At 45.2% G+C, this 13,659-nt stretch overlaps 1 protein-coding gene across 1 annotated transcript in view; it reads left to right on the forward strand.

Annotated features, from left to right (window-relative positions):
• The window catches only part of Fgf2 (fibroblast growth factor 2), a 53,083-nt gene that overhangs the window by 36,649 nt on the left and 2,775 nt on the right, over nucleotides 1-13,659 (forward strand). Inside the window, exon 2 of the mRNA XM_021632299.2 lies at nucleotides 5,777-5,880. Within this exon, the coding sequence (XP_021487974.1) occupies nucleotides 5,777-5,880 (104 nt within the window). The remainder of the gene's footprint in view (nucleotides 1-5,776; nucleotides 5,881-13,659) is intronic.

The raw sequence follows: 13,659 nt of genomic DNA on the forward strand, positions 1-13,659 counted from the left end.
TTCCAGGATCCAGGCCAGGCTATCGTGTTGGAGTGAGTCTCTTGATTTTCAATGTGGAAAATGGTTCTATTTGCAAATTATCAGTTTCCAAATCTGTAGGCATGGGTGTGGTATGTGTGTGTTTGTGGGTGCGATATGTGTGTTGATGTGTGGTATAGGTATGGTGTGTGGAGCATGTATGTATGGTCTACTTGTGATGTGTATAGAGTGTGTATGTGTGTGGTGTTCATGGTACTCTTGCCCTAGATGGACTGAATGACTTCTCTTTCGTAGGTTCAGATTGCTCTGTTTTTTTCCACACACATTAAAGAACCATGGATTTTTCCCAGTCCCCTTTTATCAGTGTCTACTTTGTCTTCTCCTGGGAGGTCTCACCTTCATTATGCTCCCCATCTACTTTGGGTATAGGCTTCGTTCCCCAGGAAGGCACATCTCCCCCTCCCTTGGAGCAAGTCTTGTTTGAGATGTACGTTGCTATAACTGATCATCTTCTGGAAATTGCGCATTTGGATTTCCTGTAGGCGCTCTGTCAGCGTGTCCACTGGGAATGTTTTTCTGCCTTCTCTAGTCAACATAGTCCTTAGCCTTTCCCAGCTTTCCCAAGACAGAAATGCACCTGTGTTCCTCTTCTGAGCTCTCCCTCTCTCCCTCTCCCTTTTCCAGCCTCGTTTTCCTTCCCTCCACCCTTTCCTTTGTTTCCACTCTTGGTAGCTATGCCCCAAGCCTTTTCTATGTGTTGACTGCTCTCCGGCCTTACTGTTTCTTTAGAACTCTCTTTCTCTGCTCTCATGGCATACTACCATGCTCCTCAACACATAATCCAGGGCACCCATGGTCCCCAGCACATATCTTCCCTTGCAGCCATTCCTACCTGCCTCATCCTCCATCTGTGGGCTTGGATTTCAGGCTTCACCCTTTCTTACTATGTAAGATGCTCTCTTGTTGGTTGTCTCTTTTCTTGATCAACTGCTCATTCTTTCTCCATTCAATTTTCTCTGTTCCCAAGAGATTTCTGATCTCTCAAGCTAAATTATATGTCCTTTCTGCTGTGTGATGTGTATATCTCTTATTTACATCATGGTTTGACTGGAAAGCCCCCACCCCACTCCCCCACACCTGTCAGCTCATATAGCAAAGCCTTGGATACTAGCTCATGGGCTCCAGGAAAGGTGACTGGATCTTGACAGGCTGTAGCTTCACCAGTGAGTGAGTCGGTGGCTGAATGGACTGTTAGGAGAGGGGGTCGGTTATAAGAGGTTGGTCATATCCCACTCACCCTTCCTTGCTGCCTCAGCTTTCCACTGACACGAGGTGAGTAGCTCTACTGCTCCATGCTGCTTCTCAGCCCCATAGCAGGCTCATAGCGACGAGCTGACTGTGCCGGTCAGTTCTTGTCAAATTAATATAAACTAGGGTAATCTGGGGAGAGGGAATTCCAGGTGAGGATTTGCTTCCATTGGATTAGCCTGTGGGCAAGCTTGCAGGGCATTGTTGCAGGATATTTGATCACACTGAGAACCCTGAGACTGTGTACTGGAAAAACTTGTTTCTAGTTATGGTGTAGTTTGGCCCTAGCACACACCTTTAATCCAAGCGATTTCTGTGAAGAGGATCAAATAACATCTGGATGCTGAGTCTTTATTGATAAAATCGAACATTTGTGGTTTTGTTTAAAAACAACAGGACATTTTGTTATTAAGGATTGACATGGGCAGTGCCACCCCTGGGAAGGCTGACAAGTCAGAGAGAGATAGTAAATAAGGTTTCTCTACAGTCCCTGCTTCTGTTCCTGTACTAAGTTCCTGCCATGGCTTGTCTTGAGGACAAGATGTAAGACCGTATGATAGAAGCTGAAATTAGCCCCTTCCTTCCCTGATGTCTTAGGCCGCATTCTACTGTGATGCCACAACCATGGCGATTCTTATAAAAGAAAGCATTTAATTGTGGCTGTATTCCATTTTCAGAAGTTTAGTCCACTATCATCATGGTAGGAAGCATGGTGGCATGCAGGAAGGCATCGTGCTGGAGACCTGAGAGTTCTACATCCAGAAGAGAGTGAGACTGGGTCTGGCCTGAGCTTCTGAAACCTCAAAGCCCATACCAAGTGGCACACCTCCTCCAACAAGGCCACCCCTCCTAGTAGTGCCACTCCCTGATGACCAAGCATTCAATTCTGTGGCCTGTGGAAGCCATGCCCATTTATACCACAACACCTAAGTTGATTTTGGTCAGTGTTTTATGACAGCAACAGAAAAATCACACTGCGACATCAGCCGACTCAGTCCTCAGAAGGCATAAGCCAATTTATTATACAATCTTTCTGCTCTGAGTTGTTTTTCTCATCTTCTTTTAGAGATAGTCTCTCACTGCCTTGGAGTGGGTTCTGGAAATGGAATCCTGTGTTAGATGAAACTTTTACTACTGACATCACCTCTTCAGCCTTCAATGTCATTGAATATCATGTTGATTTAAAAAAAAAAAAAACTCCTTGGGTAGAATCAGTCTATTTGGACTGAGCATATCCAGAGGGCACGCTGGTAAGGATGGCATACCATCTTGGTGGGGTTCGTATTTTTACACATCCTGCTGAAATGATGGTGGTGATAACAGGTTAAAGACATTATCTGACATCTACCTGATCTAACAGGTTGAGCTGATTTGATGATGCTGTAGTTTTGATACATTTAGCTCTCTGTGTCAGTTTGCTGTTGTTTCAAATACTTTAGACTTCTGTCATTCACTGTCTGTGTAAGATGCCTGACATCCTACCATTGTGGGCCATGCTGGTTGGCCTTCTTGCCTTGGCCTGCTTTGTCATGTGTTACAGTTGCCACACCGGCTTGTGTTGAGGAGTTCATTTCACATTTTCCATATCTATTTTCTTTTTTCAACTTGCCTGCCTCTTTCCACCCACACTCTAACAACAAGGTAACAGGAATCATTAAACACTGCTTGTTGATAACTTTTACTATTAATGGTTTCAATCCCCTAATTAAAAGACACAGACTAACAGATTATTCTGGAGTACCCTGGAGCCGGTCTGATGAGTGGTGTATAATCATTACTAGAATCTAGTGCCTTTGCTTTTCTCACTGATATTGTGAGGTTTCCTGTCCTCACTTGTTTAGGTTCTGTGTTTTGATTGCATTCTATTCGTTTTGTGTTATATTGTAAATTCAGTAGAAGAGTTTGGCTCAGGTAATTGTGGGCTTAACTGAAGCCAGTGCTCTCTGCAGCCAGCAGTGACTAGCACAGAGAGAGCAGAAAATGACATGCCCATTAGAGCTCTCTCTCTCTCTCTCTCTCTTAGTATGAGCTCTCAAACATATCTAATATAGAGTAGATACAGGAAATATCATGTTCCACATAGATTTGAAACACACCAGTTGTGTTTCACTTCTACCTTCCTGCTCCATAGACACTTGTACCTGCCGGAGTGTTTTAAAGCTAATCTCATATATTAGGTCTCTTGTTTCATGTTGATTTCCTGGTAGGAAAAACAGCGTGATATAGTCACTGCAACATTGTCTTAGCTAGCAAATTTAGTAAGTATTTCAGAGTCTTTCAGAAGCCATTCTGCGCTGTTCCCTTAGCTACTTGTAAACAGAAGGGAAGTCAATTTACCTCACAAACACATTTCACTGGTTTCTAAAGTTTTGAAGTGTCATCAGGTTTTTTGACTCCTCTGAGCTGTGTCCAGATGGACCCCTGCACTATTTGTACTGGAGGACTTACCACTTCCTTCTGTCTGTGACCAAACACATTTGATGAACACTCTGTACCCGACTGTGTTAGAATAGCTTACATCATAGGTAGTACTGGGGAAACCTGTGAGAATTTTGGCAGTAAAGTTTGGTGCTATTCTGAGTCTGAAATGGTCCTTGTGGGCTTGCACGCTTGACCATCTTATCCCCAACTGGGTGCTGTTCGGGGATTCGATTGGACTGGATTGGTAAGGGTAGGTCATTAGAGGTGATAAGCTGGCACTATTTCTGGCCCCTTTTCTACTTGCTGACCAATAGAAATGTGGATCACTCTGTCCCACTCCCATGACCTGCGAACCATGCCTTCCCTGCTATGATGGACTGTACCTCCTGGAACCTTGCGCTACAATAAACGTTTCTCCCTACGCAGATTCGGTCAGGTTTTCTTTTTTTCACACTTTGGGCTTTGTTAAGAAGGCACAAAATTTATTTGACTGCAGGACTTTTTTTTTTTTTAACATTTGTTAGCCAAAATATAAATTGGGGAAGGCTGTCCAAGCAGGCAAATGCTGCCTCCGAACAGCAAAATAGAAACGTTTAACTTCATTTCACTCTCATAATAATTAGATAATTTTTTGTTGTCCAAATCACATTATCATAACCAGGTAATAGGTGGTTCTGTTTCCCTGAAATCTGCTTGACATTAATGCCAGGTGGTAGGTCACCCTGCGTGAGCGTATCACGTGTGTAAGCATGTTGGGGTTCCACAGACGTTTATAAGAACAAGAACAGCCAAACAGAAAGTCCTCAAAAGGAAAGATGACTACATTGGAAAATGGAAAGATAAGGCAATAATATGTGAGGAAGCCGGGAAATAGCTCCCGAGGCAGCAGAGGATCAGATTGACCTTTACTTGTGAAAAATTGGCCAAACAGGACTTTAAAAATGTTGAAGCAGTTGCACAAACATCTTACAAATATCCTCATTTCCATGTAGTCTTAAAATACATTTATTTTATTTTTAAAACACTTTGTTCTAAGTAACTAATAAATAAAAAGACATCACACAGCTGGCTTAGGGAAGCCGTTCAAATGCTTTCCCGGTCCCAAACTTAGCATATGGTTAGACTGGCCGTTCTGAAGCCATGGAGCTTTGTGAAGGGTCTTACATTCTCATTTTCAACTGTGTTTTTATTCACATACCACAGCGAGAGGGGAAAAAAAAACTGACAGAATTGAAACTAGGAAAGTTGGCCTTGCATCCCCATTGATGCCCTACGCATCCTTTGCTGTGTTCTGTCTTTCCTCATCCCCTGATCTTCTCGTTCTCATTTGTAAACTCTATCCTCACACTTGTACCTGCTTGACACACGCTTTTATATCATGGGCTAGGATCTGCATCTATGAGAGGAAATGAAAGTTTTGTTCTGAGTTTGGGTCAGCTTGCTTAATTTTGTACTTTAAAACTCCACCCGTTTTCCTGAAATTTTCAGATTTTTCTCTTTACAGCTGGAGAATATTCCAATTTGAACATGCGGCACATTTTCATTACCTATTAATTTGTTGAGGACACCTAGGGCGGCTCAGTTTCCTTGCTGTAGTGTGTAGCGTAGCAGTTTACACACAGATGTATGTCTCTGGTATGGTATAAAGCCCTCTGGTATATGCCCAGGAGTGGACTAGCTGGATCATGTGGTAACTGTTTAAAAACATGAGTGGTTAACAGTGCCATATGGGACCAGCAAGGGTAATTGTTCTCCCTCCTGTTCCTCCTCTGTCCTTTCTGGGGCATAGGAGTGACAGTGGGAGTCAGGGCATGGCACAGGGCTCTGCTTCCTTTCCACTCCTGCTCAGGTCAGGCGATATCCACCTAGCTTCTATATCTTGTTGGTCTACACACTGGATCAGCACCTTGCTAGGCAGGGTGTGGTGTGGTGTGTGTGTGTGTGTGTGTGTGTGTGTGTGTGTGTGTATGTGTGTGCTTGTGTATATGTGGTGTTATGTGTGTAATCTGTATATTGTGGGGCTGCTTCTTTGCTCTCCGGTGCCATAATTTTTCTCTGTTACTTACAGTCAAACTACAACTCCAAGCAGAAGAGAGAGGCGTTGTGTCCATCAAAGGAGTGTGTGCAAACCGGTACCTGGCTATGAAGGAAGATGGGCGGCTGCTGGCTTCTGTGAGTGGTGCCTTCTGGGAGGGGTTTTCCTCTGTTTGCTTTGCTCAGTTAGTTCCCAGCCCTGGTACTGAACACTTGTTTGGCTTTTATGTGCCTCATTTCATCTTCATATTTCCCCAGATAATAGCATTCCCTGCACCTCAGAGACTTGAGGACTAAGGTGGTAAGGACCACACAGCGCAGGCAAGATCTGATCCAGGTGTTCTGCATTCACAATGGCTCCAAATCACTACGCTTTTCTCTGCAAAAGAATTGGAAAAAAGTCTCCTTTGTAGTTGTTTAAGATCATATAATGGCACGCATAAAACTTGGTCATTGATTTTGAAGCTTCTCCTTTAGCATCAGAAAATACTTGTCCTCTAGAATGTTGGTTGGGAAAGTGGGCGTCTAGCCTAAGCATGCACGCTGGCTCTGGCATTTGGTGGCCGTGTGCTCCTGGGCAGATTATTCTGACTTGGTCCCTCACGTGTATCACAGACACATCGATCCCATCGTATCACAGCTTTGCAAGGATTTAAGTGGGTGTTATGTATCATTCTTACATTTTACTACAGCCAGTCAGGGGTTCTAGCTCCTGGCTATCGTTCTTTCTACAAATGAAGGCCAGGGTCTCCTTCATGATCAAAATGAAGACAGAGGACACAGGGCGCATTCCTGCCTCCTGGAGTGGGTAGGTAGAACCTGTGTATAAAGGCCTGGTTGTCTGGCTTCACGGGCTTCACGCCGACAGTGTTCTTTCCCTGAGCCACACTGCCCAGGGCTGGTAAGCTCTCTAGCTAACTAACTGGTAGATAGTGGTTACAGTGCTGTCAGCTGTACAAATTGTTCTTTTTTTTTTTCTTCTGGATGAGCCCATTTAGATTTCTGTGAGAAGGAAATTTTCTAGTCATCAATTTTCATCAAAGTCATCTGACGGGGATATTTAGATCGGTGTCATCAGCTAAGTTGAACTTGGCAGGAAAGTTGACAAAGCTCTGCGCAGGGCTCATAATTTTTGTTTGGCAGCTAAAAACATTTACGACCCTCTTCAAGAGTAGACCATACCCACTGGGCGGTGGTGGCGGACGCCTTTAATTCCAGCACTTGGGAGGCAGAGGCAGGCAAATCTCTGTGGGTTCAGAGAACAGCCTGGCCTACAGAGTGAGTTCTAGGTATCCTGCCCTAACCAAACCAAACCAAAGAGCAAGCCATGCTCAGAGAGTCTACAGACTGCCAGATGTGCTGGATGGCAGCCTTAAAGAGCCAAGTAGCTTGTGTTCTCTGCTCCCAATGGCTTCGCCATGCAGGAAGACAGAGGTATAGGTATGGTGAAGTGTGTAAGTACTTCATTGAATTCTTTCTGTATTTCACATACATGTGTAATAACACAGGGGAAGGTTGGAAGTATGACGTAAGGAGTAATTTAGGGAAGAAAGTGACTAGCTTGTGTCGAACTTGGGGAGGTGACTTTGTAAGAGGGTGTTAGGTGAAAAAAAAAAAAAAAAACAAAACCCAGGCAGGGGTTGAGCTGAAGCTGTGGACACAAGAGGCCACCTGACACGTCTCTAAAACGACAAACAACTCACCACAACTGGAATGTGACCTGCAAAGCGCAGAACACAGTGAAAGGGGAGACAGAAAGCTGGAGAGGCAAACAGCCAAGCCTGCCTTCAAGTCTTACATCATGCTATCCACGCTCACTGCTCACTGGGAGGCTTGAGAGTTCAAGGCCAGCAGGGTTTGTATCTGGGTGAAAGCACTCTGGCAGCAGTGTAGGGTGGCTTAGAGGAGCCCGGGGTGGTGGGAAGACAAAGCAGAGGAGGAAACACTGTTGTGGCCACAACTGTGGGCATCACAGGGACCAGGGAAGGAGGATAATGGTAAACAGAAACACAAGATTCTGGGATGACTTCAAGAATCAACACTTGTTTTTATCCCACTGCTGTTTATATATTGTGTAGCTAGGTATGAGAGAGAGCACTGCAAGCAGAGCTTGAGCAAACAGTTTCTTTTTACCCCTTTATCTGAATTTTTCCTTCTGCACTTCCCTGCCCTTGTGATCTTATTTTGTCCTGGAGAACCCTCCTAGGCTTTATCTGCAGTTTTCTACAGCCACAGGGCCACATCTGGGTCAGGGTTTGTGCCCGAGAAAGAAACTGCAGACTTTCCGGACCCCAACAAAACATAAGCAGCATTTTCAGGGCTGGGTTAAACTGCACTGGTCTCGTTTTGATCCTAACTGGCTGGGGACCACACTAGCCCTGTAGCCGTGAGGCGCCATTCTTTCCTTTCCATTTTGATCTTGCTCAGTGAATGCCTTGCTAGGGTGAGACTGGATCACAGTGAGCCTGTATACGGTCACGAAAGGAACTGGTCTCAAGAATATAGGCTGGATGTCTGGTTCATGTGCAATGACTAAAAATCACCATGGTAGAGAGTTGGATAGATGGCTCAGAGATTAAGAGCACTGACTGCTCTTCTGGAGGACCTGGGCTTAATTCCCATCACCCATGAGGCAGCTCACAACTGTTTGTAACTCTTGTTTCAGGGGATCTGACAGCCTCACATAGACACACAGACAGTCAAACACCAATGTACATTAAAAAAAAAATCACCACAGTTGCAAGTGCTCCAGGGACAGAAGCTGTCCACCATCCCTGTGGTGATGGGGTTACAAATGAGAGGAAACAAATTAAAGATGGTGGAGGTGAAAATAGAGCTGTTCAGATCTCTTCATGGAGAATTCTGAACTTTTCTCTTGACAAATAGGTGTCTTAGCTTCATAATATACTAAGAACTAGGTAGCATTTCCAGTCCTTCCTTAGCAAGGAAGACAGTGCTGTGAGATGAAGGCTCTTGCTCTACTGACTCTCACTGGATTCCTGTCTCTTTGGCACATGCTAATTCTCCATGATGCAACCGACTGCCACCAAGCTGATAGAGTAAGAGTCAGTTTAGTAAAGTTTAGAAATTTATCACAGACTCTCAGCAGGAACAAAGCCCAACACACATGCAGACAACTCAAGATTTATCAGGCTCTTCTGGAGAGGGCACCAGCCAGATCAGCTGTGGGAACAGCTGGTGTGTGTCCCAGCCCCCATCAGAGGGCCCGGTTCTGCCAAGCCCCAAGCTAATCTCTGGCCCCGGCATCCAGTGTGGGTGGCTGGCTGCCATGCCTTCCCAGCCAGTCCCTCTTCTCATGTGGTCAGGGTGGACTGTCAGTCTTCGAAGGAAGAAGGAAGTGCTGCACCTCACACCCGGGGGGTGCTGACGGCCTTGCTGAGGGACACTTCTCTCTGAGTCAGATCTGCCCATCCTGAGCTGTCAACAGTAGTGACTTCTGGAGTAACTCCAGTGTCCTGATGAGGAGCCATCATTTGGGGGCGTGAATATGCCTCACGTCTGGGGAAGCTGTTTGTAAGCTTGTACTTGCCACAGGCACAGGTTCACCTTCCACCTGGCCCCGGGTTACCCTGTGAGTGACAGCAACATGGGATTGCTGTGAATGTTACCCACTCAATGAAAATGAGGACACGACTGCTCCTGGGTATATAGCTGAGGAGAAGGTTTTTTTTTTTTTGTAGATATGAGAGTTCAGCCAGAGGTATCTGGAAGAGTCCAGACTGAACACGGCCAGAAGAATAGACTGGGCCATGAGAGGAGAGAGAGAGGAGAGGAAGAGAGCCATAAGAGAGGGACCAGGAGCCAAGAGCCAAGACGATCAAGAAAGGAGGAGAAAAAACCCCAAGAGAATGAGGACTGAGAGAACCAAGAAGGAAGCCAAGAGGCAAATGGACAAAGAGAACAGATAGCCAAATGGCTGGGTTGTATAGGAAAGAGAAGCTGGGAGAAGGGCAGTGAAGCTCAGGGGCTGGAGAGGCTTAGAGTAGGGGTGACAAGTGCTGAGAGGAGCCAGGCTCCATAACAGGAACTTGTGCTGAGAGCCTGGTGTCCTGCATCCACTTCGATATGTTAATAGGCACCTCAGTTAGCCATCTGTCTTGAGCTCCTTTGGGACCTAACGCCACTTTGTGATTCCTGTAGTGCTTCCCAAAATGCTCATCCTCCTGGAGACGACAGTACCTCAGAGAGTCGTGCTGTCTTACTGCTGTCTGGTGTGTCCTGTAGCTCCTTTACAAGGCAGACAGTGGTCCTGTTCATGATTTGAAAACACCTGTGCGTGTTCTCATACGTTTGGATACGTGCACTGTTGAGGACAGAGCTCAACCTTGGTATTGTCCCTCAGGTGCTGTGCACTCCGCTTCCTTTTTTCAAGTGTCTTTTTATTTGTTTACATGGGTGTGACTGCTTGTTTGTTATGTTCCACATGTGTGCAGTTCCTATGGAGGCCAGGAGAGGGCGGCAGATCTCCTGGAAGTGGAGTCACACGCAGTTGCGCACCTTGGTTTTTTGTTTGTTTGGTTGGTTTGGTTTGGTTCTGCACAGAATCTCTTGCTGGAGCTTGCCAATTAGCCTAGGCTGGCTGGCTGGCCTGCCTGCTCCAGGGTCCTCCTGCTTCCACCTCCAATGCTGGGATTTCAAGCACATGGCACCATACCCTTTTTTGTCCTTTTCTTTTCTTTTTCGTTTTTAGGAAGAGTCTTACTATATAGCCCTGGCGAGCTTGGCACTACCTATATAGGCCAGGCTGACCTCCAACTTACAGAAATTCCCCTGCCTCTGTATCCTAAGTGGTGTGATTAAAGACAGGCGCTACCATGCCCAGCAGTGCCAGGCTTAGTGTGAGTCCGGAGCTCAGATTCAGGTCCTCATGTTTGCACTGCAAACAAGTACCTGTATCTCTCCAGTCCTTGAAAACCTTTGTGTTTTTAAAGACACTTTTTCTGCTTTTCAAAGCCAGGGATACACCCAAACAGTGTTGTACTCCATTGCGAAGACCTGTGTTTGGAGGCTAGAGTTACGGTTCTTTGATACAGGACAAGCTTCTTACACAGTTTCTTAGGAGGAGAGGTTTTTGTTGCTCTGAATTACACAAACCCAGAGCAAATATTAAGATCTATGGTTCCACTGATTTCACACAAAATTGTAGATTTAAACAAAATTGTGTCTAGTGAGTTTAATTGTGGTTCTTGGGTTCAGTAGCAAACAACTTTGAAGATAGGACTTGTGGGAAGTATTGATGAGTCCCACTCTGTGAGGGTGTTTTCCTATCTGATGCCCCAGGTTGTGTCTCCCTGGATAGGACCTTGATGTAATAGTCAGAATGTGGCTTGTGCTGGCCCTAAGAATGATTGCCAAAGGCCTGTGTTTTAAATACTCCAAAGTGTATTTCATGCACAAACCGATTTCTTATTTGAGGGGGTCTTAACAGTGACAAGAATTCTCCAATGTAGAAAAAATAGGGAAAGTAGTGTTTTAGGGCTCAGTTATGCAGCCCAAAAGTTGACACTGATCAAATTTGTCAGAAGCAGAGAGAGAGAGAGAGAGAGAGCTACATCATAAAAGATGAAATGCTAGAGTATGGCCAAGGGAGAATTGCTGCTCCTAGAAACCATTCCCAACAATTCTCCACAGCCTTTTCTAAGATTGAGGCCATGCTGCCTCTTAACTTTTCCCATTTGTGGTTTTTATTTAGTTCTGAAATGTTCGGCATGGATACTTACATCACATCTGTTTTTGATTCTCAGAAGCAGTGTGAGCAAATGCATCTTGAAATTTCTATTGAGCAAACTCCTTCATAGGCCAAAACTTCAAAAATCAAAGTACTGTAAATGAGGAAACAACTCCGAAAACAGAGCATGGGGAAATGGCCATAAGGTTCAAACCTAAAACTGAGCAGAAGACCAGAGCCAGGGTGCAGGCAGGAGGGATGCAGAAAGCCTTAAGGCATCTTGCTGTGTCACAGATGTTTCTTACTGTGGGGAGACCATCTGATCCAGTGAGGCCCAGAGAAGGTACAGAACTTGGTCAGACATTATTGTTAGTTAGGGATTGAGGCAACGCTGGAGCCCAGGCTTCCTGGCTGGCTGGAAGCCATCATGGTTGTCAAGTCAGGGTGGTTAGACCCATGGAAAGGGCCCTCTTCTCAGTTTCCTTGGAGAATCTGTATTCAATACAGTTAAAACATTCTATATCTCAGTTCAAAGTCAGGCTTTTCTGGCCTGGTTTCTCTCTTATTCAGATTCTGCAGCATCAGCGTAGCTTAATTTTAAAACTATCTAAAATATTTTATTTGCTCATTGATTTATTGGCTATTTATTGATTTCTTTCTATGCGGCAAGCATGGATACCACAACAGATATAATAAATCAGAATTTTCACAGGGGATTTATAGGAAGGCTGTCACTACACAGCAGCTTGTTCTCTTGTTACACTAGTTTTATTATTTCTTTGAGAATTTTTTCTTTTTTGTATTTTTTAATGTATTTTTTTTTACTTATTACAATTTGTTTACTTTGTATCCAAGCTGTAGTCCCATCCTCATCCCCTCCCAATCCCGCCCTCCTTCCTTCCCTCCCTCATCTCCTCCAATGCCCCTTTCCCAGTCCACTGATAAGGGAGGACCTCTTTTCCTTCCATCTGACCCTAGCCTATCAGGACCTTTTAAAGTCTTCCTCAGTGGCCTGGTAAGGCTGCCCTCCCCCCATCAGTGGGAGGTAATCAAAGAGCCAGCCCATGAGTTCATGTCAGACACATCCCCTGTTCCCCTTACAAGGGTGCCCATTTGGAGAATGAGCTGCCACAGGCTACATCTGTGCAGGGGTTCTAGGTTATCTCCATGAAGGGTCCTTGGTTAGAGTATCAGTCTCAGAAAAGACCCCTGGGCCCAGATTTTGGGGGAATTTCTTACAGAAGGAATTTTGATCATTCCTTCTGTAACTCCTCCAAGATCCATCCCCACTGTCCAACCCGTCCCAACTTGGTCTTCTGTTTTAAAAACCCACTGAATTCAATTTGTACTGCCCATATACTCCTGGATGTGTGGTCATATAATGGAGCATGGCTGACCTGTCAGGGGCCACACCCTTCTTAACTAAGAAAATGCCCCCACCAGATTGGCCTATGGACAAGCTAGTGGTGTATTTTCTTGATTGTTGGTTGATGTGTGAGGGCCTAGCTTACTGTGGCAGTGCTACCCTTGGGATGGTGGCCCTGGGTGGTCTAAGAAAGCAGACTGAGCAAGCCGTGAGGAGCAAGCTAGTAAGCAGCACCTCTCCATGTTCTCTACCTCTAGGTTCAACCCCTGACTTCCCTCTAGAAACAATAACTAAGACAGAAGGTTTCTTGCTGAATGTGGAGTGATTTTGGCTAGTTTGGCTAGCCAGCTTGCACTGGGGATCCTCTCTCTGCTTCCATATGCTGGGTTTACAGGTGGCCACTGCTCCCACTTGGCATTTATGTGGGTTCTGGGGGTCTCGACTTTGTCCTCATACTTGCATAGCAAACATTTTGTCCACTGAGCCTTCCCTCCACATGGACAGATTTTCTACTAACACATGCAGTTGTAGGGTCTGGCTTTCTGCATTACTTGTGTTTTATGTTTGTCGTGAAGTTTGACGTATTTAGAATGGACAATGCATATCTGGTGAGGGCATTTACTGTGTAATGATCATCGGGTTAAGAATACAGTTTGCTTTTATAAGTCTTAGGTTCCCAGGAAAGCTGTACTGTTTCTCCCGCTAGGTGGCTAGCTACCTGTCATGCTACGATACCAGTAGCTGAAGTCTGTACTGGCTTACAACACTTTGATTTTCCCCTATCCAGATCCTATTCAGGGCCAGCTTTGGTCATCCTGTCTCTGTAGTTTCCTCTAGACAGTGAGCATTTCTTAGACTCTCC

The sequence above is a fragment of the Meriones unguiculatus genome, chromosome 2 (assembly GCF_030254825.1).
Source record: "Meriones unguiculatus strain TT.TT164.6M chromosome 2, Bangor_MerUng_6.1, whole genome shotgun sequence".
Classification (NCBI taxonomy): Eukaryota; Metazoa; Chordata; class Mammalia; order Rodentia; family Muridae; genus Meriones; species Meriones unguiculatus.